Genomic DNA, 26,292 nt, shown 5'->3' on the forward strand with positions numbered 1-26,292 from the left:
GTGCTATATCATTGCATTCGTGTTTCTGATTTCATAAGAAGGTTGGAAGAAAATACTGTCTCTAATGAAAGTGTTATGCCTCATGAGACTCTCTATGAAAGGAGTGATTCAGTGTTGAATATAGAAGTGTATAATATCTAGTATTTTATAGACTTACACAGTAGTATTTAAGGATAAAACTTGATCTTTGCACATATTTTACAGATCTGCCAAAGATGACTTTACCTCCATTATTGGGAAATGCCAAGGTAAGAATTTACAAGATATAAAACGAAAATTTTAAATCTACAATTTGTTAAACTTATAATAATCCTTGTTAATATTTAGTATCTATTCTCACTATTGAAATAATTAAAATTGTAATTGTTTATGTACCTTAAATATTTTGCTTTAAGATGTGTTTTAGAAGAATATGAAATTTAAACTGTCACTAAACTGACTTAGACTTAAAGTGTTTAAGTGTAGCTTTTTATTTTGGATCACTGAAGAAACATTTATGGCAAGAGTTGGTCAGATACAGACTAGTAAAAAGAAAAAAGTCTGACTTAATAATTCTTAGAAACATTCAGCAAAAATTAATACAATTTATGTGCTTGAAGTGTTTTACTGGGTATTTGACATGATTGTCAGCAAGAAGGTATAGTCCTCTGTGAAGCAATCAAATATTTAACTAGAAACAGACGAATCTAGAAGGAAACGGTTTACAGTGAGTTTTTAATGGGTGTGAGATAAGTGTTGAGAAAGTGATTTTTGGAAATCAATTTTAAGAAGTCAGTTCAAGTTAATAAAACCACTTGAGAAAGAGCAGTAAGATTCCTCAGTTCAAGGAAGGAAACCATCATATTATCAATCTATTCCATTTCTTGGTATTAAAGAATTAAAATCAGTATATTATAGTGATACATACTTTCCAATGTTTCTAGCCATCCAATTCATAGTAGCGAAGTTATAATTCATAATAGCCAAGTTATGGAACCAGCTTAGGTGCCTGTTGATGGATAAATAAAATATTATATACATACAAGATGGAATTTTATTCAACCATAAGAATGAAATTATGGCACTTGCAGGAAAATAGATGGAACTGGAGAACAGATTGCTAAGTGGAATAAGCTGACTCAAAGTCCAGGGTTGAATATTTTCTCACAGGTGGGAGCTAGAGAAAAACAGAAAATAAAAGAAAGCTGAGGGGGAGGAGAGGAATCTCATTAAAATGGAAGGGAGAGCAGTAGAAGGAAGGAAGAGGGGAGGATACAAGGAAGTACTGGGGAACAAATCTACCAAATTTTGCTAAGTCCATGCACGAATATATCAGTGAATCCTGCTTATATATGTAACTATAATGCATTAATTGAAATAGAAGAAGCAGAATAGGAGGAGGAAGGAGGAGGAGATGGGGAAGATACTGGATGTCATTGATCAAATTATGTGCATGTACAAATATGGCATAATGAATCCTATTATGTATAATTATGATGCATCAGTAAAAATTTAAAGAATAAAGCCAATTTGCAAACACATGAGAATGAGAGGTCAGCAGAAGATGGAGGGTAGTGGTTTGGATTTTAGTTTACAGAAGCAGTGCATGAAAAGGCAGAGAAAACATTATTAGGAAAATAATTGATTAGGTAAATGCGTCCTTTACCTATGTTTTATTTAGAGGACCTGGGGTCCTTGTCAGATCTGGTGTCAGTTTAATAGTGCCATACCTGTAGGAATTGGTGATAATCAGTCATCTTGTTCATGACAAACATGGTCTTACTGTTTTCCAGGCTATGTAGTATTTTACATGCATTTTCTCATTTACTTGAAAGAAAATAATACATATATTATCTTAAAACAATATTAGGATACGAAGAGTCTTTGACAGTGGAAGAATGAGGAGGGAAGCATCAGTGGTTTTGGAGGCTATACAGTGGTGCTAATAGAGGATTCCCCTACGTGTGGGAAAAGTGGGGTTAAGCTGTTGTCAGATGTACCACTGGTAGCCTAGGTCCTGTTTCCTTCTCACTTTTGTCCTTCTCGGCCACCTAAGTGTGTTCAGGAAATTAAAGATCACATATTTAAAAAAAAAACTGAATTCCATAACAGTGAAATTCTATTAGTATGTCAGTTATCATTCTTATGCAATTTCACATATTGGTGGATAAAGTAATGTTTCTATGGAGTTATTTTTATACATACTGTATGTTGTAACAGTAGCAAATGTAACACTTCCTACATATTTATATAAATGTGTATATCCTCTTATAATCTGTTTTTTTTTTTCTGCTCTATTCCCTGGATGGTTAGTAGTACCATTATCCTTAGGTTTCCCAAGCCAGAAAACTAGAAATTCTTTTTTCTTCCTCCTTTGACACATAATTCTATGTGCCAGGCACTATCTTGGGTACTAAGTGTGTAAATGGAGGCTATGATATAGGTTCCTAGATTTGAGTTTAGTCTATCAGGGAAGAGAGAAGAGGACAAACACTTCATTGACATTGTACTAAGTGCTGCAGTGGAAAATTGGGCTTTACAGAGCCCTGGGATCTGGTGAATTAGTTCTTGTCTCCCATTTCTGCCCTTTATCACTCCTGGTTGAGGTTCTTAACACCTTACTCGGTTTCTTGCAACACTTGGCTGGTGGTTTCCTTCTCAATTCACACTTTACACTCCTTGACAAGGTGATTTTTTTTTTTTTTTTCCCTTCCCCTTGGGAGTTGCTGGGGGATCAAATCCAGGGCTATTTGCAAGCTAAGCAGGCCCTCTACATTGAGCTCTTAGCCTCAAACTGATCATTTTAGAAGCAGGATTCTATCAGGTTTTCTTATGTTTGGCTGTACTGCCTCCTATATGTACCTTTGTCAAGTAAGTTTACCTCTCTGATGTGATTTGGAACTTAAATGTCCCCCAAAGTTTCATAGTGGAGGTTTGGTCATCAGCCTATTGGGGGGGGGGTGCTATTCCTTGAAGAGGTGGGTTCTAGTGGGAGGGAGTGAGATCATTGGGGGTGTGCCTGAGTAGGGGATATTGGGACCTTGGTCCCTTTATTTTGTTGCTTGGTTTCCACGAGGTGAGCGGCTTGGCTCCATCACCTACATGCTCCCCACCATAATGTTCTGCAAGTAACGGGGCCAAGTGACCATGGATGAAACCTCTGAAACCATGACTCAAAATCTTTTCTCATAAATTGTCTCATTATTTTGTCAGTGATGGAAAGCTGACACATTCTGTGAACCTCAGTCTTAAATCTGTAATGTTCACATAATTTTATGGATTGAGGTGTGGAGAAAATACAAAATACAAGAATATGAAAATTCTCACAATGCCTGATGCATAAGTACTTAGGAGATACTAAACTACTGTTATTATGATTCTACCTAAAATATCAGTTTTTTGATATTGACTGTGGAATACAATTTATATTTCCTAATTGAGGATGTAAGACCCTTCACAATTGGCCTGTCTTCGAGTCCTCTGCCTTGTGTTCTATGTTGTAGTGTTCGCATGTCAAGTTTTCCATTCCCGTTGTGCTTTTTGTGCCTTGTTACAGGTGGTTCCTTGCACTATATATTGGCCCTGTATACGTTGGGTCAAGCATCAGCTCTTTTGGGAAGCCACCTTCACCATTTATACCTCTTCTGTTTCTCTGGTGCTTGTTTGTGCTGATATCTCAATTAGTCTTTGATTTGCTTGTCTGATTCTCAGACTAAGTTCTTTGAAGTCAGGGCTCCTGTCTTTGTCTTTTTTTTTTTTTTTGGTACTGGAGGTTGAACTCGGGGCACTTGATCACTGAGCCACCTCCCCAGCTCTATATTCTATTTTATTTAGAGACAGAGTCTCACTGAGTTGCTTAGTACCTTGCTTTTGCTGAGGTTGACTTTGAACTTGCAAATCTCCTACCTCAGCCCCTGGATTACAGGTGTGTGTCACTACGCCTGGCGCAGGGCTCCTGTCTTACTCAGGAATTTAAGATTTTTACTGATTAGAGCTGCCTGACACATAATAGGCACATGAATTTTGACCTTATCGAGTAAGTACTTAGGAACTAGTCAATGAGTTTTATTAATTTATGAACACAGTATATGTGCTTAGTTCCTGTAGATGAATTTTAGAAATACATGAGAATATATGTGTTAATTATATGTACTATATACATCTTTATATTCATTTGAGTAATTGTCATGATATTCTCGGTTTTTATTAACATATCAATGTGTATACATACCATGAATGGAACAGTAAGGGTAGTTGAGAAGCTCTGCTTGCATAGTATCCTTTTCAAAATAGCATGAAGACAGGTAGTGGTTATAAAAGTGAATGTTTAAAGAGCTCCAGAATCTCCTGAACTTCTATAGTTTCCTCACCAGTGCTTTTTAAAGTAGACCTTATTTGGCTTACATAATATATATGGTTCGTAAAGTCCCCAAAAGAATAATGTGGGGGAGTTTCAGTTGAATACTTTCCAGTGTGGCCCTTAGCTGGGTGTGAGCCTGGGAACTCTGAGGTAGGTCTGAGGAGCATGCTCAAAACGTTGGAAGATCTAGACACACACGGGGTCCTTTTGAGCTTTGGATTTAGAAACCTCTTGGCCAGTAAGTAAACTGAGAAATTTACAAGTTAACATGAAAATGGGAAGCTTAACTGTTGTGTATTTCATACAAATTATAATACTTGTTAAAAATTTTTAGAGTACACAGGTAATGTGGCAGTATAGATGAGATAAAACATTAGTTCTCAAAGCATTATTTTGTGGGCTTCCAAATGTATGAAGTTTATTCCCTTAATGCTGCATTAATGGCTTCTTTCCATTTCGTATAATGTGAGGTAATGATCATTTGCTTATTATCTGACTCATCTTTATGGGAATAACTCCCATATGCCAAATGATATTTCATGTGTGTGCCTGGACAAAAGGAGCCAGATTGTTGCTAATGTATTTTTGAAACTACATACTGCAGAGTCTGCAAACTGAAATAGGAGCTATTTGGTTCCACTTTGATATTTTTCAATTATTGTTTTATAAAAGATAAGCCCTTTGAGAGAGGTCTTAAATATGCATTGCAACTGGTTTGGACTCTATTTGCCATGCCATTTTAAGTCAGTCTTCTCTTTTCATCTTGAACAGTGACTTAAAAATCCATGTGGAATTATTTTATTAAGCTGCTGTATTTTAATTAAGAGATTTTCCTCATATTTCTGACTTTGAAATGTTGCAAGCCGGAGTTTAACTGAGCAGCAGCTTGCCTACTGTAGGACAGCCGATGGCCTGCCAGCCCGCCAGTGGCTGGGGCACTTTGCCCGAGATCCACTGGTTGCCTCAGGCTTCCAGCAGTCTCATGAGTTTGCTGGTGGATGCCATGCAACATGACTTTCTATTTTGCCATGAAAAAGATTGGGAAGCATCTATTTGAAATGCTCATTTTGAAATGAAAAAATTTATTTCAAAAGTGACTTAGGAGCTTCAGATTATATAATCTTTTTCTCCTTTTCGTAAATTTTTAGAGAAATTTTATTTCTTACTGAAAAACACATATTAGTAGAAATTAAGGAGCAAAAGTAGAAATATACCAAATAACATTTTCTGTTCTTTTGATTTTTCTATAGTATTCATTAATGTTTTGTAATTGGCTTTGTTAATGATAGGTTGCACTTTTTTTTTGTACTGGGGATTGAACCCAGGTACACTTACTACTGAGCTTCTTAGTTTTTAGTTTTGAAACTGGGACTTAAGTTGCTAAGGCTGGCCTCAGACTTGTGATCCTCCTGCCTCAGCCTCCTGAGTTGCTAGTATTATAAGTGTGTACCACTGTGCCTGGCTTAATACTTTTTTAGGCTGAAGTTTAAAGAAGACTTTCTGAAGTATCTTTTTTCCCCATATTTTCTGCTGGACAATTTCCTAAATGTCAGGACATAGGTCTCCAAACTATTCAGATAACACAAGAAGATGGCTATGAACTTGATCTCAAGTAGCAAGCAACTCAGTGTTGTACTTGGTTTCACAGGCATGGTGAAGCCATCATCAGGCCTTTAGGCAGATAATTGTGAAAAGCATAAGTAGCAGATTATTGCATCTCTATTTGAAGGATATTGGTATGTAGATTGTTTGCTTGTAATGTGCTTTTCTGGTTTGATGTTGTAATAGTGCTGGTCCCAAAATATTGATTGGCAAGTATTCCTGTTTTATTTTCTGACAACATTTGTGTAGACTTGGAATTCTTCCTCAAATGTTTGATGGAATTCACCAGAGAAACTTGGGTTTTCTAATTAGGTTTCAAATTCGTAAAATTGGATATATTAAACTTTTCAGATCTTTAGTTTTTCATGGAATTTGTTTTAATTAGCTATACATGACAGTAGAATGCATTTATGCATGTTGGACATACATAGATGGGGTATAATTTAACATTTTTCTGATTGGCCAGTGTGATTCTACAACATGTACATAGTTATATGTATATATGTGTGTATATGTGTATAATGTATTTTTCATAAACCCTCCCCTCTCCTCCACCTAATCTAAGGTAATCATTCTTCGTTAGTCCTCCCTTCCCCTATTGTGAATTAGCATCCACATATTAGAGAAAACATTTGGCTTTGGGATTTTGGGGATTGGCTTATTTTGATTAGCATGATATTCTCCAACTCCATCCATTTTCCTGCAAATACCATAATTTTATTCTCTTTTAATGCTGAGTAATACTTCATTGTGTATACATACCAGTTTCTTTATCCATTCATCTATTGAAGGACATCTAGACTGGTTCCATATTTTAGCTATTGTGAATTGAGCTGCTGTAAACATTGATGTGGCTGTATCACTATAGTATGCTGATTCTTAAATCCTTTGGGTATAAAACGAGGAGTGGGATAGCTGGTTCAAATGGTGGTTCCATTCAAAGTTTTCTGGGGAATCTCCATACTGCTTTCCAAATTGGTTGCACCAATTTGCAGTCCCACCAGCGATGTACGAGTGTACCTTTTTCCCCACATCCTTGCCAACATTTATTGTTGGCAGGATTCTTAATGATTGCCATTCTGACTGGAGTGAGAGGAAATATCAATGTAGTTTTAATTTGCATTTCTATAATTGCTAGAGATGTTGAACATTTTCTCATTACTTGTATTTCTTCTGTGAAGTCTGTACATTTATTTAATAAATGTACATTTTAGACTATTGAGTTTTGTTTTTTGGTGTTAAGTTTTTTGAGTTCTTTATGTATCCTAGATATTAATGCTTTATCTGAGGTATGTTGTAAAGATTTTCTCCCAATCTATACTGAGGCTAAGGCTCTCTTCACATGGTTGTTTCCTTTGCTGAGAAGTTTGTTTCAATCTATTCCACTTATTGATTCTTGATTTCTTTTTTTTTATTTCTTACACTTTAGGGGTGGTGTTAAGGAAGTCGGATCTTAGGCCGTTATGAAGATTTTGCCCTACTTTTTCTTCTGTTGGGCATAGTCTCTGTAGTGCTTAAGTCTTTGATCCATTTTGAGTTCTTTTTGTGTGTGTGTATGGTGAGGGGTTTAATTTCATTTGCTGCATATGAATTTCCAGTTTTGCCAGCACCATTTGTTGAATAGGCTATCTTTTGTCTATAATATTCTTATACTTTTACTGTCTATAGCATATTTACTGTTTCTGATTTATAATTTTCTGTTCTGACAGGATGGAGATTTATCAGTGTATTAATATTAAATAATAAAATTTTATTTTATTTCTCTGATTTTTCTTTATTCTGGATTTAATTAGCTTTTATTTTTCTGGATGGAAGATCTTTTATTTTTTCATAGTAGAGATTGAACCCAGAGGCACTCTAACACTGAGCCATATCCCCAGCCCTTTTCGTTTTGAGACAAGGTCTTGCTAAGTTGCTGAGGCTGGCTTTGAACTCCCAATCCTCCTGCTTTAGCCTCCCCAGTTGCTGGGATTATAGGTGTGCTCCACCATGCCTGGCTTGGAAGATGGAAGTTTAGACTAAGTATTTTTTTATATTTAGCATTTTATATTTCGCATTTAAGCCTATTCTAATATATGCATCTGTTTCTGTTTAATAAGTAATTTCTGTTAGAACATACACAACTTTGATTAATCTATTGTGGTTTGATTTATGTCTTCATGAATGTTTAAATATCATTTTTTTAAAGATTTTTTTAAAATATTTATTTATTTTTATTTTTTTATTGGATGTTCACAACATTACAAAGCTCTTGACAAATCATATTTCATACATTAGAATCAAGTGGGTTATGAACTCCCATTTTTACCCCAAATACAGATTGCAGAATCACATCAGTTACACATCACATTTTTACATACTGCCATATTAGTGACTGTTGTATTCTGTTACCTTTCCTATCCTCTACTATCCCCCCTCCCCCCTCCCATCTTCTCTCTCTACCCCATCTACTGTAATTCATTTCCCTCCATGTTTGTTATCCCATTCCCCTCATAATCTCTTATATGTAATTTTGTATAACAATGAGGGTCTCCCTCCATTTCCATGTGATTTCCCTTTTTTTCTCCCTTTTCCTCCCGCCTCATGTCTCTGTTTAATGTTAATCTTTTCTTCCTGCTCTTCCTCCCTGTTCTGTTCTTAGTTGCTCTCATTATATCAAAGAAGGCATTTGGTATTTATTAGGGATTGGCTAGCTTCACTAAGCATAATCTGCTCTAGTGCCATCCATTTCCCTGCAAATTCTGTGATTTTGTCATTTTTTAGTGCTGCGTAATATTCCATGGTGTATAAATGCCACATTTTTTTTTATCCATTCATCTATTGAAGGGCATCTGGGTTGATTCCACAGTCTAGCAATTGTGAATTGTGCTGCTATGAACATCGATGTGGCAGTATCCCTGTAGTGTGCTCTTTTAAGGTCTTCAGGAAATAGTCCGAGAAGGGCAATAGCTGGGTCAAATGGTGGTTCCATTCCCAGCTTTCCCAGGAATCTCCATACTGCTTTCCAAATTGGCCGCACCCGTTTGCAGTCCCACCAGCAGTGTACAAGAGTACCCTTTTCCCCACATCCTCGCCAGCACTCGTTGTTTGACGTCATCATGGCTGCCAATCTTACTGGGGTGAGGTGGTATCTTAGGGTGGTTTTGATTTGCATTTCCTTTAAAGAGAATTTTTAAAAATTATTTCTTAGTTCTTTTTTTTAAAATTATGTCTTAGTTCTCGGCGGACACTATGTCTTTATTTGTATGTGGTGCTGAGGATAAAACCTGGGCCGCACGCATGCCAGGCGAGCACGCTACCACTTGAGCCACATCCCCAGCCCCTGTTTATATTTTAAATCTGGTTCTTGGCTATGGGGCAGTTATTGTGTATAGTGTTTTATAAATTTGAGTTGGGTAATGGTGCTATTCCTTTCTAAATTCCTGAGGAAAGTGTAGAATTCTTTGTATAATGGTGTATTTATTTACATTTCAGTTCTGTGTATTTCGGAACCCTGATTGAGATGTATGTGCATAGCAGATGGCTGTGTCATCTCTTTTCATCCTCTTAGTGATGGCAGTCTTGCACTGCCTGAAGTTACCTTATACACACTCATTCACTCTTGTAGGAGATCAGGTTCAAGACTAATTGCTGCTTTTGTTTAGTAACAAAAGCAGAACTTGTAACAAATTCGAACAGTACACAAGTAGGAAAGAATGATTCTTTAAATTTGCAATCTTCATAAAAGCTTCTTTTAATCCTTTTATATACATGGGCTGGCATTTATTCAGGTGTAATGAGATATGGTATTGTATATCTGGTTCTACACCTTGCTCCCCCACTTGCTACGTGGGGGACATCTTATGGGGTGGTGACTTCTTAAAGAATTTCAGTCTGTTTCATGTGGACACAGTATTTGAGTATAAGAATGTGAATCACATTTCCTATTCCACTTCTCTATAGAAATTTAGGATAACAGTCTTCTTCCTCTTTATTTTACTTGTTTTTGTTCATCTCCCATCCTAACAATGCTGGAAAAGTCACTCTGTGGGTATAGAATTTAAAATGTGATAGCTACTGCTATAATCCATTTCAAAGAGTTATACCTATTAATAAATCATGAAAAAGGTATGATTGAGGCCATGTCTATTATCCATTTTCAACACTATATATTGCCTCTTTTAAATATTCACCATGCTCACAGGCAAGGGTAAAATATCTCATTTTCAATTTGCATATGTTTAGTTTTATGGGTGGGTGTGTGTGTGTCTCTAGAGAAAATTGTTAGGTCATATTCTTTTGGATTTAATAGGCTTTTTTGTATTTGGTTTATAGTATCTGTATAGCACGAATGTTATCCCTTTATCATCCATGTTGCGAATATTTTTGCCCAATTGTAGTCTCTTAAATTTCTTTTTTTTTTAAAAGAGTGAGAGAGGGGAGAGTGAGAGAATTTTTAATATTTATTTTTTAGTTCTCGGCGGACACAACATCTTTGTTTGTATGTGGTGCTGAGGATCGAACCCGGGCCGCACGCATGCCAGGCGAGCGCGCTACCGGTTGAGCCACATCCCCAGCCCTCTTAAATTTCTTTTACATAGAGAATTATTCTTTTTTTTTAGTAGTGTTTGCCACTTTTTAAGAAAAATAAACTTGAGGGTTTATCATGTTTAGACCTTATTGTAGAATTGTAAATTTTTTCTTGTATCTTTTAGTGACTCTATTTTAAACAAATAATTTAGCATCTGTCTTCCTATTCCCATGAATTTGCACTTGCTCATTTGGTTCCTGACTTAGAAATTAGGATGTATATCAAACTGTTCCTCACCCTTCATATTGCAGGTGAGGAGACTGAGGCCCCCATAAATCTCCCCAAAGCCGTACTCGACTTGTTACTGGTAACAGAGACTCAACCCCATTGTGCCCTATTTTTAAAGTTCTTGCCATTGCATTTGCAGTATGTACAAGTGGGCACTGGATTGAAATGTACCCCTTTAACCTTCGGGTGCCTGTTGTGTACTACCAGAACAAAGCACAGGTGATAAAACTTCTGAATGAAGTTGATGCAGCTTCTCACAATTTTGAATTCCAAATGTTTAATTATTGCGAACCGAGCTGAGAGAAATGAAATCTTTGGAAAGGTGGAGAATAGTGGGGCATAGAGTCGTCAGAAGCTCTCCAAAGAGAAAAATTATATAAGTGGAAGAAACGATTTATAGTAGAGGGGATGGAGAGAGAGAAGGGGAGGGGAGGAGGGGGGACAGTGGAGAATGGGATAGACAGCAGAATACATCAGTCACTAGAAAGGCAATTTGTAAATCAATGGAAATGTAACTGATGTGACACAGCAATCTGTATACGGGGTAAAAATGGGAGTTCATAACCCACTTGAATCAATCTGTGAAGTATGGTATATTAAGAACTACGTAATGTTTTGAACAACCAACAATAAAAATTAAAAAAAAAAAAAAAACTCTCCTAAGGACGTGAGACTTGAAAAAGCAGCCAGTGAAGGGTTCAGGGAAAGGATGCTCTAAGCAGAGAAAATAACATTAAAATAACATTAACAAAACTTGAAGTGGGGGAGAGTTTGGCAGCTGGGCAGGTTTCGGGTACAGCAGTGGATGAAAATGGGCAGGTGTGAACATTTTGACCTTGAAATGTCAGTTGTCAGGTTGCTGTTGTACTCTCAGCCTTTTTGAATACTTTTTAGGTAACTGACATTTGTCTTGTAAAAAATGTATACTGTTCATTCCTTTCCCAAACCACACAGATAGCTGGAAAAATCCAGCGATAGACTTTATTTTCACATGGTTCTGTGAAATCTTGTAACGAAAACACATCTTTATCTGGGTCAAAACACATGCCGAGTTTTCTGGAGTTACTGTTTATAACTAGAAGTAATAGTACAAACAAATCCCTTTTAGAAGGAACTTGTTTTAGACAGAAACAGAATGTACTGCATATGTCTCTTTATCCCATCAAAATGAAATAAGAGTGAAAAATCTGTTCTCAGGTGAGACAATAGTAATAGAAAAATGTTTGCAGCATTTTCTCAGCACATAAATATTTTTTAAGGCAAAGTCGTCGTCTTGCTGGTTTTTATGTAGCATCTGTGCATATGTAGCTTTTTGAGTTGTTCATCATTTTGTGTCTGCTTCCACATTTGACTTTTCAGCTATCTGAAGACATGGAACTGGTTTTCATCATACACTCTTTGTGTTTAAAAAAAAAAAAAAATCTTAGTTTATGTAGTGTCTTGGTAGGACTGAATAAAGTTACCTAGACTCTCCTGTGTTCAAGGACCTCTCAGATTTTTTAATATACTTTTTACCTATTGATAATAAAAACTCATTGATACTTGGCATACTTTGCCCATATATACAAAATATATTACTGAAGGCAAGGGGAGTCTTGACTTCTACACAGTACCTCTTTCAGGTAGAGAAAAGACCCCAGTTGTATAATGCATACTTAATTGGTGTTCTTTAAGGATAGTTGTGTAAACAACATAGTACGAGGTGATCAATACTATGAAAAATGTATGTACGGCATATTTGGTGCACTAGACGAGACGAGTCAGCTTCAAAGTGTCAAGGAAGGAGGAGGTAACAGGTAAACTAGGCTTACAAGGATGAGTAAGACTGGAGAGAAACAGTCCAGGTAAAGGCATCTGTGTGTATGAAAGGCAGAGGTGGTATGTGTAGGTGGTGTTAGGGGTGTGATACAGGACGTGGTATGGGATGAAACTATAAACCTATACGATAGGGCTTTCTGTAAGGGACTTTCTTGTATAGTGAGGTATTGAGACTTGGTTTTGTTGGGAATGAAAAGCCATCAGGGTTTTTAAAGTAGCCGAAGGATTTGATTTGTTCATTTTTATTTTAAAATGTTCTTTGCATAGTGGAGGAAGAGAAAGACTGAAGATGGGAAGACCAGTTAGGAAGCTATTTTATAAGTTAAAAAAAAAAGATGATAAAAATTGACCTGTGATATTAGCAAATAATTACAGGGAAGGCCACAAACTTCTGAAAATTATTTTTCCCTGTAGTTCCCATTGATCAGCCTCTCCCCATCCCTTCCTTCCCTCTTATCTCCCCAGCTTCTGATGATCTCCCGAAACTTGAAAGTAAAATGGAGGTTAACTTTTTTAGATTTCACCTGAGTGAGATCATGCAGTTCTTGTCTTTGCTTGCTGTTTTTCACTTAACATAATCTCCATCCATTTTGTCACAAATGACAGGATTTTTTTTATGGCTGAATAGTTTTTAATGTACACATGCATTATATTCATTCTTGTTTTGTTTCCATTTAGATTGTTTCCATTCGTTGGCTGTTATGAATAATGTTGCAATATACATGGAAGTGCAGATGTCTCTTTCATGCACTGATTTCATTTCCTGTGGATATGTGTAGGTAGGAATAGGATTGCTGAATCATATGGTAGTTCTACTTTTAATTTTTTGTGCAAATTTACATACCCACCAACAGTGTGCAGAGTTCCCTGTTCTTTACATCATTGTCAGGAGGACACGATTTTGAGGAAAAAAAAAAAGTGTGTGGGTTTTTTTAATAAAGCAAAGGAGAAGCACAGGGGACTCCTGTCCCAGAGGATGCAATTCTGCCATCAGGGAGAACGGGTGGTTTTTAAAGAAGCTATTCCAAGTCTGCATTCACGGTGTTCTCTGTAGGAGGATTGTGATTCACTGGTTAATTTGGGATAGGGAGAAGAGGGGAAAAAATATGCCCATTTTAAGATAAGCCAAGATGGTGGAGCTCAAGGGCTACTATATTCAAAGCATAAAATGAATCATTGTCACAGAACTTGCAATCCTCCTGCCTCAGCCTCTCAAATCACTGGAATCGGAGGCATGTGCCACCTTCCTTGGCTATTTTTTTCCTTGATTGCTCTGGTTAGGACTCATACTACTTTTCAACATAGTACTATAACTAGGCATCCTTGTCTTATTCCACTAATTAGAAAACTTTCAGCCTTTTACTACTCAGTGTAATGTTAGCTGTTGGCTTATTGTATACGACCTTTATCATATTGAGGCCATATACCTAATTTGTTAACTGCTTTTATGAAAGGATGTTGAACTTCCTGTTTTTTTTTCCCCCCTCGCCCCTCAAAATCCCTTTGGTTATTTGGACCTTTTTTGTGTTTCCATACAAATTTTAGGATCTTTCCCCCCGCCCCCTCCTTACTTTCTTTTGAGGCGATCATATGGTTTTTGTCCTTTGTTCTGTTGAGGTTGTATTGATTTATGTGGGTGGAACTATCCTTGTATCCCTGGGGTGAATTCCAATTAATCATGGTTAATGTTTTTAATATACTATTGAATTTGGTTTGTTAGCATTTTTGTTGGATTTTTTTCAGCAAGGATACTGGTTTGTAACCTTTTTTGTGCTTGTCTGGTTTTGATATCAGGGCAGTGCAGGCCTTGTAGAATGTTTGGAAAAATTTCCTTCATTTTTTTTTGGGGGGGGGGCAATAATTTAAAGAGAATTAGTCTTTAAATGTTTGGAACTCGGTAGTGAAGCCATTTATACTGGGCTTTTCTTTGGGAAGCTTTTTATTACTGATTCAGTCTCATTACTTATTAGTCTGTTCACATTTTCTGTTTCTTCATGACTCAGTTTTGGGAAGGAATATGTGATGCCATAACTCCAGGTTTTGTTTGAATACTCTGTTGGTTTGCTGTCTGTTCATACTAGAGAGCTATCTAGGCATAACTTTGCAGTTCTGCAGTTGGTGTTTTGCTGAGCATGAACTGGGGGAATACCTAACAAGGGTACTCCATGACTTCAAGCCTTTCTGTAGGACTGTAGTAGACCCAGACACCTTATCTACAGCCACTGGGAAATCTCCCAACTCTGGGCAGAATCACTATGGAGAGGCTAGTCTCAGGCCCCTAAGCCACACCTATGGCTACCCAAACTGCCAAGCTGTTTCACACAGAGCCTGTAATCCACCAAGACCAGCCCAGCACTGGGTAGCCCAAGTCCTACACTGCTCTCCTTGCCTATCACCAGAGTCTTTATGGCTCAAGCTGGCTGCAGTTAGCCACAGGTAATCCTGGTCAGGTTAGGCTTATGATATATTGGGGCTATATATCTTCTCTTGTGTCAGAACTGGGGCCATTCAAAAGCTTTGTCCATGGGCACTGGCCTATTGGTGAGGACTGTTAAGATCTCTCTCCTGTGTTACGTTTCACCATCCTGGCACTGCATTTCAAGGCCAACTTCTGTGCTGATTGCCTTGTTCTACTGTCAGTGTATGAATGGCATTTTGCTCTACACTATGCTGTCCAAGGTGAGTAGTGATAGTGAAGGTAGTTCTTTGGCGCCAAGTCTAACTCTAAGCTGGCTTGTGCCTGACTCTCAGCCACAAGAATCTGCATGGCCTCAGGGGTGATCCAGGCCCATGCTATGGGTTGGCAGGGATGCAGGCTGAAACATGACTCCATCCTACTAGGGTACAAGTCTCTCCTGGTGTTGGGCAGGTTTAGCAGCTCCTCTGCAAGCACTGGCCTTGAGGATAGCTGTGGTGTCTGAAGGAGATAGGATGTGGAGACAGTCCCTTGGCTACCAAGGCTGATGCTACTGTTATACCTGAGTTTTACAGCTTCAGGGACTTGGGAGTCTGTGGGATTGGGTGTGCCAGGCACACTGTAAGGCTGGCAGTGATGCAGGCCAAAACTCAAGTCTGTCCCACTGGGGCAGTTCTCTGCCTGATGCCAGTATAGATGTGGAGGTTACACCTGGGAGCTCTGGTTTAGGTATATGGCCTTTGGGGTTTGCCTTGGCTTTGAGTCTCGAGCTCTAAGACTAAAGATCTGTGCTAGTTTCCATGACCTGCTTCCTAGTTGGTAGTTTGTTTTTTTTCCTGTTGCCCAAGGTTGGAGGAAGGGTAGCGGAGGCAGTTTACTTGCAGCCTGGCTAATGCAGTTCCAGTGGCTCAGTTTGTGGGTATTGACCAGGGGGGTAGAGTCATGGGTCTCCGCTTGGCACTGGATTTCAAGTCTAAGGCCTGGACTTAATTCCCACTTCTCTACCAGGTGGGAGGCATTTCTTTGAATGCTGCTTGGAGTTGGGACTGAGGGTGGTGTTGAGGCTTGTGCCTCTCTTCCTGGCTAGATAGACACAATTTTATAGACGTAATTTTTTTTTTCTCTAAAAGGACAGCTTCTTGGAGCCATTCTTTGGTCTGTAGAAATCTGTCTTCGAGTAACTGGCTCAAAATATGCTGAAGAGGTTGGATTTGGGGTGGCCTATTTTTCTCTCCCACAGAAGCAATCCTAAGGCCCTGACTGAGGCAGCATGCCGTAATGAGAAGTGCTCTGTGTGGGCAGGAAGGATGCTGAGGTTCTAGGTTTTTTCTGCTCTTGACCCGTGGTTGTACCTTGAGTCGCTTGATTATTTGGAATTCTAACAAGAGGGTGTTTATCCTACCTATCTCTTCAGCTCTGAGATTTTAATGAGGAGAAATAGAAGCCAGTGAAACACACAAACTTCAAACAAAACCTAGATTTTAGAGTTTCGTAACGTCTTTTTCCCCTCATTGCTAATATCCTTCCTATTTAAAAATTCAGAAAAAAAATCCCAGTGTTGGATTATTAGGATTACTTTAAGGTGTTGCTTATAAAAATCTTATTGACTAAAAACTGCTCTAGTGAATTTTCTAAATGTGTGTATCTGTATGGAATTCCTTTTATTTTGTATATTCTTGGCATCTGTATTTGATATATTTAAAGGATCTGTTAAGCTTCTCAAATCTTGCTTTTAGAGGGGCCAAACTCATTGGATTAGAATTATTTTCTAGACTTTTGCTCTATTTTATTTTTGAGGCATATTTCTGAGCCTTTACCAGACACGAGAGTGTGTTTAGCATTCATCAGGCCTCTGGTGTCAGAGGCTTTGCTGCTAAAATAAATGGGGCAGAATATTTGATTTACATTTTACTTGAAATGGATTTCTGGGAACTGTTTTCTATTGAATGAAATTTTAGAGATCCTTAGAAGATAATGTAATATAGTTGAATATTTTAGTTGCAGTGACTAAAATGTTAACTATCATTATGACATTGTTAAAAGCACCTCTTTTCATTCTAGTTCCAAAAGATCCCAAACCCCAGTGGAGACGGGTAGCATGGAGTTATGATTGCACACTGCTGGCCTATGCTGAAAGCACAGGAACTGTGAGGGTATTTGATCTTGTGGGAAGTGAACTATTTGTCATTTCCCCGGTATGTATATTCCTTCAACCTCTGACATTTGTTGTCTGTTGCTTTCTATGTATAAGTGACTGAATGGATGAATGTGACCGTAGGGGAAATACAAGTAAATATAAATCAGAAAAACCTATGAACTTGTTTGGCATGGTGGTTCATGCGTTTAATTTTAGCAACTTGGGAGGCTGAGGCAGGTGGATTGCAAGTAGTGTCTCAAAAGATTGAAAAAAAAATGAAAATGGCTGGGGATGTAGCTCAGTGATAGTACCTTTAAGTTAATCCCCAGTACCTCCCTGCCCCCCCACCAAAAAAAAAAAAAACTAAGAACTTAAGATACCCCAAAACTTAGAAGTTTCTATAGTATTCCTTATATTTATAAGGCACTATACAGATTGAAAACCACCTGGTAAGTAACTACTAAATAGAGATTATTAAAAACAAGACTGTTGAGACCTAGGGATGTATGAAATAAAGGTGTTTTTTGAGCCTCATTACACAGGCTACCCAGAGAAGGAAAAACTAAGTCTTGGAACAAGTTCCCACAACTTCCAGCAACAAGGCTAGGTAGGAATTTGAAAATGTCTGCTGAACCTGGAGCTCCGTATTTTCTTTGGGGAAGGAAAGCACAATTCTTACATTGAACTTCTCTTGCCACTAGAGGAGAGAGAACAGTGAAGGACGGGAAGCTTGGGACAAGAGGTTAGACCACAAGGAGAAGTAATAGTTGCTTCTGGATTGGTTGGAGTAACAGTCCAGAAACAGGGCCTGGTGGGCAGCCATGATGGGATTTAAGTCAAGGTTTCAGCCTAGAGTTGTTGTTTGTCTACATCTGTTCATTGACTAACTTCCCTTACCTCTCCAACACCCTTCCATTCTCTGACCCTCCTAATTTCAAGATATCTTAGTTTATTATTTTTACTATAAGAGATTTAACCTTGGGGTGCTGTACTCCTTTTAGTTTTTGTTTTGAAGATAGCCTCTTGCTAAGTTGCTGAGGTTGGCCTTGATCTTTTGATCCTTCTGCTTCATCCTCCTCTGTCACTGGGACTATAGGCATGCATCACAGCACCTGGCTATAATTCTTTTGTCGTGGTGCAGAATGTACCCTAGACTGGAATAACTAGAGTTTGTTACCTTTAAAAGGGATAAAAATTGAAAGAAGTGGATGGGGGAAAAATGGTTTGGGGGGGGGGGAAATAAACATGTATTTCTTGGCTACTTAATATTAATGACTAAGTCTATTATTTAATATTCAAAATTACCCTTTGAGTATGTTGGGAAGATATTATTCCCATTTTACAGTTTAGAAAACCAGTCTGGAAGTAAAATGACTTTCTCAGGGCAGCCCAGTTATTAATCTTTTTTTAGTGATATAGTGCTTTTTAGTTTATATCCCTAAGTGAAGGTACAGGGTAGGTAGAACAGTGGTTCTAACTCTGGTTAATCAACTGGGAGTTTTATAAGGAAAATAAAAACAAAACCAAAATGCACTATAGGATTGCCCAGGCTCTACTGGGAGTTTGTATCTAGTTGATCTGTGTAGGAGCTGAGGATTAATATTTGTAAGATTTTCAGCTTACTCTGAGAGGTAGAGCTGAGAACATTTTTTTTAAATTCAAAAATAATGAATGGAAAAACTTGTAAAAAGTGCTTTGGCCTCTATTATGGAAATCCTCTGGAACCACATGAAGGAGTTTAGTCTAGAAACTAGTAATCTAATCTATTAGGAATATAATACAAGGGGTGTGTGTGTGTATATATACACATACATATATTCAAATGTAATTTTTAAAATCTTATAGTAGCTATAATAAACAGGTAAAATTTCTGTTTTATTGAGCCATTTTATTCAAAATACCATCTCAACATGTAATCATAAATGTTAATGAGATATTTTCTTTCCTCTGTACTAAATCATTGAAATGTTATGTATATATTTATATTTATAGTATCTCAATTAGAACTTGCATGTATCAGGTGTTCAATGAGTGGCTCTAGACTACAAGATACCATTTAGTGTTAGAAAAAACTCCCTGTATTCTCAAATCTAGTAGTTGGGAGACTGCAAACTAAACTGACAAGACAGATTAATAGGAGAAATAATACACAAATTTTATTAATGCTTTTGCATGCTTGGACCTTCATAAACAACTAAAGGAAGTAGATGTGGGGGCTGATTTACTATCTTAATAAAGGTCTATAAACTGTGGGAAAGTGCCTAGGAAATGTGAAATTAAATAACCCTCATCTTCCATTAGTTAATGAGGTCTGTTTCTGCGACTCATTTTGGTATGACTTGCAGTCCCTTCCTGGTGCAGAAGCACTTTTCTAAAGAGAAAATTTTGCCTTTTTAGGCAGTAAGGAGATGGCAGAGAACTTTGCTGCATCCCTTGGTTCTCAGTTGCCTTCTGATCAAAATGATTCTATGCCTAAGTGGTGTATTTTGTAGTGACATATTCTGATCAACTCTAAGGGAATAAACTTTATTATGCATGCTTCCCAAGGTGCTCAGACCTTCATGTATTTAGCAGTATAGCCTGGAAAGTAATTGGAGTTGGTTTTGTTTTTAGCCTAGGATACTGCTAGCAGTAGAAATTAACACTTGAAAGCTTATATTTAGAGTTCAGAGTCTGTGGTGGCCCTTCCTTCCTCCTGACCTTCTCACCCTTCCGCCTTTCTCCCTGTGAATAGAAATTTACTTAACCTGTGTGAACATCTCAAAGAGGCTGCTGAGGTTGGGAATTGGTCTAGATTAGGGTGTCAAAGCCAGTGTTTTGGATATCCTCCAGATAAGCATGTATTAACTTTTAACTACTATTTTAGTAACTTAATTTGTCTTCTACAGGCATCTAGTTTTGTAGGTGATTTGAGCTATGCCATTGCTGGGTTGATATTTTTAGAATACAAAGCAAGTGCACAGTGGTCTGCAGAACTCCTGGTCATCAATTACCGAGGAGAACTTAGAAGTTACCTTGTGAGGTAAAAATGTACTTTGGGAAGTCATATTTGATACAATGTTTATTTCTCTGGTTTAGTGTGATGTATTTTTTCTTTTAGCATGTTAAGAAAAATTGCAAATACGATAGTTGAAAGAATGGTGTGTTGAACACACATTTCACATTGGATTCTATACCTAGGATTTTATGTACTTGCTATATCACTTTTTTGACCATCTGTCCCTCTGTCTCTAGCTATTAATCTTGCAGTGTATTTCAAAATAAGTTGGAGACATCAGCACTTAAATACTTTAGCATGCATTTCATTAATTAGAATTCCGTATTTGCTTATAATTTTTCAGGTAAAAATGTCATACATTGTAAAGCACAAATCTTGATTGTAACCTCTGGTGAATTATGATAAATGTACATACTTGTGCTGTTCAAATCCTTCTCAAGATACAAAAAATTGCTATCATGGAAGAAAGTTCCCTTGTATCTTTCCCAATGTTACAGGGCTCAGGCCTTATAGTGAGGCAGCACAAAGACCCTCGCTTCAACCCCCCATTATTGTGATCAAAGCAAAGATTTCATACATGTCACTCAGAGTAACAGGCATGAGATTACTGAAGGGATAGGAAAAAGGAGATATTCTCAAGGGAGAGAGTGGATCCTCTCAGAACAAAGGGACTGTGTGCCTCTCCAGCATTCCAGTTTTATTGGAGATCCCAGAGTAGTTTCCATACAGTCCTGTCCAGGTGTACCTTTTGACTTTTGACGTGAGACTTTCAAGTCCCCACTGTCAGGAAAACTCTAGGTCACTTGGGCCCATGCTGACAGGTTCTAATTGGAATCCTTTAAGTTGTAGATGGCCCATTACCTTTTATTTATTGTGGTGCTGAGGATCAAACCCACTGCCTCACGTGTGCTAGGCAAGCGCTCTACCACTGAGCTAAAACTCCAGCCCCCAGTCTTATAAATTGACATTTAATGATGTCCTTGTGATTTAATGGTATTTATTTTTTATTTACCTTCTTAAATTTAGTGTGGGAACAAATCAGAGCTACCAAGAAAGTCACAGTTTCAACTTCAGTACCTATTATCCTCATGGAATAAACGCTGCTGTTTACCACCCTGGTCATAGGTAAGAACCATTTGCTCTGATATTTAGTGGAATATTGGGTGAATATGGAAATCTTGATTCAATGAGAAGAAATGGTCTATCTTGATTCTTTCTTTGGCTGCTTCATTCCACACTTTTGTGTATAGCTATGCTTAATATCTGTAATATTGTTGTAGTCATCTTCTGATATTTTATGCTTATCTCCCTGGCGAACTGAACTTCTCCAAGCCAGATAGGGCACTGGGAATATTCGTTAAGGAATTTCTTTCCTCTAGCCCTCTGGATCTTTTTGTAAGATGAGTATTATACCTAATTCTTGGCATTGAGAGAACTATTAAAGTACTACATATAAAGTGCTTTCACACAGAAAGGCCTCAGTAGATGTTACTTCTCCTTTCCTTGCAGATTAGTGCTAGGTTGGCTGGATATAGGTTGCATAGTTCCTTCCAATAATTGCAACACATTCTTCAGGGACTCCACTTCTCCATTATTTGCCATCTACATTGAAGTTTACTAGGAGCTTTTGGCATTTTCTCCTTCCAGTGATTTCTCCTCTTTAATTTTGAGAATGAAATTTACATATTTCATAAGTTAGCCAAGGTAATTGTTTGATTCTCTAAATTGAAAGAGTATCAAATTTTGAGTCAGGTGAACCTAACTTGTTTTGAATTTTGTGACTAATTTTGTTTTTTGGTTAGTCTTTAAACTTTCTGACCCTCAGGATACTTAATTCTTTATCGACTGAACATGTGTTCAAGTTTTGTGTACCATTCAGTCATAGGTATCTTTTCATAATTTTATTTTTATTCTGCAAAAGAATACATACCCCTACCCCCATACTGAAATGCCCTTTGTGCTCTTCCCTGATGCCATCCTTGGTGTCTTCCCAGAGATAACCACTGTACCGAATTTCGTGTGTATCATCCTCTGCTTCTTTATCACTTATTCCTAGTTTTGCTGTTTGACTTTATATAAGTGGAATCACACAGAAGACATTGTAGGTATTTCTTTGACTTGCCTTTTTATTTATTTTATCTTGTTCACTTATTTTTTAACTATGAGAATATCTTATTTTCTGAATAATATGTAGCATTTATCCATTCTCCCATAGATGAAAATGTTTCCAGGTTTTTTTGATATAAACACAAGTATAGTGGTTAAAAAAAAAAATCACTGTACACTTAGCACCTTCTGTAAGTTTCTGTAGGATTTAGTATCTAGGATTGGAATTGCTGACTTGTTGAGAAAGTACATCCTAAACCTATCAAGGTAAAGTCAAGTATTTTCCTTAGAACTTATAACGTTGTACAGCCCCATCACCAGTCTGAAAATTTCTATTTCATTCTCAATGATCTTGATGTTGGGAATGATGTCAGACTTCTAAATATTGATAAGGATAAAAGAATCTTACCATGGTTTCAATTTGCATTTCTTTGGTTGCTGTTTGAGGTTGTACAACTTTGTTATTGGCCACTCTATTGTGATTTATAAAATGATTCATCATTTTTTTGTTGGGTAGTTAATGTTGACATTTTTGTATGATCTGTATAGTAATTTTGGATCTGTTATATGCATGATCTTGAGATTAATTTTTTTACCATTTTTATTAGATTTACTTTAATATTTGAAATTATGTGCATATATCCAAGTTTTAAATAGTTCTAAAAACTAACTAAATTGCCCACTTTTAGCGGCATTCTTCTGGTTGCTTTCATGCATCTAAATAAAATGCTTCCATTGTTACTTTTTGATTTATAACTTTGCATTTTTTTCCCCTTGGAAGATGGATACTAAGCTTCTTATTCACTTTACCACATGCATGCACACTAATTCTTTGCTTGGTGTCTAATATTACAATTTGTAGGATGAGTATTATACTTAGATATTTGCAGGTGAGATAAGTTTATATGGTATTCCATGATAGCTTTTCAATGTTATTTTTCAGTAAACATTATTAATGTCTTATTGCTGTCAACTATTCCAGGTGTTTGGGATGTGTGTTCCTTATGAAACTAGGGATAGCAGATAATGAATGATGAACACACAGTATGTGGAGAGCTGATAAGTGCTATGGCAAGAAAACGATCAGAGATGCAGATTGGAAATGTGGAAAGTAGGCTTAGGTGACAGTTTTAGGTGGGAGGTCTCTGTTCTCCTTGAAATTTACTTTCCCAAAGACCTGTGAAAAGTGAGGGTAGTTATTTGAATATCTGGGAGAAGAGGGTTTCATGCAGGGGAGGAACAAATGCATAGGCCCCGAGTTGGGAGTGTGCTCTGCATTTTTTAGGAACAGCAAGGAAGTGAGTTTGGATAAAGCAGATTGTATAGAGTAATAAGTGGAGGTCAGAAGAGTAATGGTCATTGCTGAATCCTGCAGGGCTCTGTAGGCCACTCAGACATGAGTTCTTACTTTCTGCCTATGTTCTCCTTACAGTTAATATTCTAGTTGCTCAAGCTTTTAAATGTACATACCACAGAATTACCCCTAAACTCACTCTGCTGGGTGTAAGTCTCCCTTCAGTACATCACATACATTAGTGGTGTGAAGTTTCACCTTCTTAAATTGGTATCAGAATTTTCTGATCTGCTCCCATTTAGATTTCTGCCTGCTGCATAGCGATTGTCTTGAAACTTTACCCTCATCCCAAGAATTTTTTCTGTTTTGTTAAAACTTTCCTGAATCTTTGTTTTTTTTGTCTTCAGGTTTATCTCACTATTTTGGCGAATCTCACAACTTCCTATAACGCCTCACGGAAAGGCACATGGGAGTATATTTTTTGAAGTCACAGATGCCTGAAAATGGCGTTATTCTATTTGCATGCTTAATTGATAGTTGGGCCAACAGAATTGTAGGATGGAAATGATCTTCCCTTACAATTTGAGAGGTATTGCTGTATTTTTTTCCCCCTGGCTTCCAGTATTACTCTTAAATTTTAACATTCTGGAATGAAGCCCATTTTTATTTTTTTCCCCTTTTTCTGGAAGTTAAGATTTTTTCCCTCCCATGTTCTGAAATTGGACCATGCTATGAGTTGGACTAGGTTTTTAGTATCTACCACTCTGGCCCCTTAGTTTGGGTACTCGTAATCCCTACATTTTGTTAGAAATACCAGGTTGCCATGAGGAATCAAACACATGCAAAGCAAACTGTACTTTTGCAGAAGGGTATACTACTGAAGAATCTGTCAAGAACCACACTTGGTACTCTGCCTGGGTTTTTTTTTTTTTTTAAATAGGGATTTAGTACAAGGCGCACACTATGTCAACCATCCAGAAGTGACTCCTCATGTCACACTGTAGTATGAGAGCTGCTAGCTCTTCTGTAAATCAGGACTGTAGTACCACAGGTGTAAGCAGAAAAGATGGTGATCATGGTGCACTTGCTGCCATCAGCACCTACAAAATAAATGGCCCATAGCTAGCCGCCTCATTCTTATAAATCAATGATGGTCATGGAGACTTTGCTGACACAGCACAGGAAAACCAGGCAACCCTCATAATTGCTTAAATGCAGCTGCTCCTCCTTTTCCACTCTCCATATCCCACATGTGTGCATCTGGTTTGCCAAAACATCATCTCTCCCAAATCACAGCTGCGAACCAGAGAAATTTAGTGTTTAGTTTTCTTGCCTTTAGTGGAAAGACCACTAGAAAGAGGATGGGTGTGGAGTGCCAGGTCGTCATATCCTCACCACAGCCTAACTTGGAACTTAAGTGACAAACTTCTTCCTTGCTTAAGCTAGCAAAGCATTGTGACACAGGAGGGTGCAGAATCTGTGCTAGAATCCAGATCTTCCAAGCCTCAACTCCATTCCCATACGGTACATACCTGCCAACTTTGGCTTTCTTTCCTTTTTCATTCCCCACGAGTAGCTACACTACTGAACACAAGTGCTCAGAGATGTGACTTTCCAGGGGAGGTGGTGTCATGGCCAAGTCAAAAGGTCTTTCCTGCAGGCAGATGTGTCTTCCTTCATGCTTGGGTTGCAGAGGTCTTATCTCCAGACTGGGATGCCACACATGTGTCAGACACTCTTCCATGGAGAAGTCTCAGATATCAGTTTTGGGCTTGGGGTGTAGCTGGGAAGTAGACTGCTTGCCAGTGTGTGAAGTTCTGGGTTCAGTTCCTAGTACTGTAAGCTTCAGTTCTATGCTTCTACAAGGGACTGTCACAGGCCAATTTGTGGAAATTGAGAAATTCAGCTTCATGATATCCATTTCCTCTTGGTACTCAGGTTAGTTTTTCTTGATGCTCAGTCTCTCTACCTATTTTTATCCTAACTCAGCACTGCATCTTGTTCTGATAAGGAGTTCTGGGTTACAATCTGTGATTGGCTAATTTTAAAATTGGGGCTGGTAGAGGGAAGGGCTATAGTTAAAATGGGTGTGATTGACTCTTACATCTCAAAGCTACATAATATATTCTAAAAATGGACTGCAGGACTTTTATATTTCTCACAACCCCCCTCCCTCCGCTTTTCTTTATACCTCTTGGTTTCATTTTATTTTTGTTCTTGTACCCTCTGATATTGCCACCCATCCTAGAGATCTTAACTTTGAGTTGGAGATCACCCATAATGAGTTCTCCCTTTTTAGCAGTTTGGATAGCTGCCCCAGTAATACTCAGCATTTGGCAAATTCCTTTCCCGCTTGGTGGAAGCTTGTCTTCTTTCCAGGTCTTGATTGAAACCAAGTCACAAGGCTGAAAGTGATGAATTGTGAACTCCAGAGGAGTCTGAGCAGCAGCTTATAGTAATTATACCAGCCAAAATAAAAAAATCCACCCAAAAAGGTCACCTACGCGAGGTTAGAAAGATTTGTAGTTCCCAGATTCACTAAGAAACTATTGACTTTGACAGAGCTTTTTGTGAAAATTTTCAGGCACTCCTGTTTAAAAAAACCCTTTATAATCTAGTTTTGCTTATTTTCTGAAGGACTAACAAATGTACATCTGAAGTAAAAATAAGAGCCATTGTCTTTTTTAAATGTCCATGTATGCCTGTGTTTTGGTTATACTTTCCTGCCAGGTGTTTAAGGCTGTTTGTCAAAATTGTCCTTTTTCCTATCTACTGTTAGCTGAG

General features: G+C 37.7%; 1 protein-coding gene across 6 annotated transcripts in view; it reads left to right on the forward strand.

Annotated features, from left to right (window-relative positions):
• The window catches only part of NBAS (NBAS subunit of NRZ tethering complex), a 345,000-nt gene that overhangs the window by 11,223 nt on the left and 307,485 nt on the right, over window positions 1-26,292 (forward strand). For 4 of the 6 annotated variants that reach the window (XM_081263998.1, XM_081263999.1, XM_081264001.1 and 1 more), the window contains 4 exons: window positions 205-248; window positions 17,035-17,168; window positions 19,999-20,132; window positions 21,135-21,233. The exons of 1 other annotated variant lie outside the window; for it this stretch is intronic. In XM_081263998.1, coding sequence (XP_081120124.1) covers window positions 205-248; window positions 17,035-17,168; window positions 19,999-20,132; window positions 21,135-21,233 — 411 coding nt within the window. Of the gene's footprint in view, window positions 1-204; window positions 249-17,034; window positions 17,169-19,998; window positions 20,133-21,134; window positions 21,234-26,292 lie in introns of those variants that run through there. One more of the 6 variants, XM_081264003.1, reaches the window with a different exon arrangement.

The sequence above is a fragment of the Spermophilus citellus genome (genome assembly GCF_964194105.1).
Source record: "Spermophilus citellus genome assembly, chromosome: 13".
NCBI classification, from domain to species: Eukaryota; Metazoa; Chordata; class Mammalia; order Rodentia; family Sciuridae; genus Spermophilus; species Spermophilus citellus.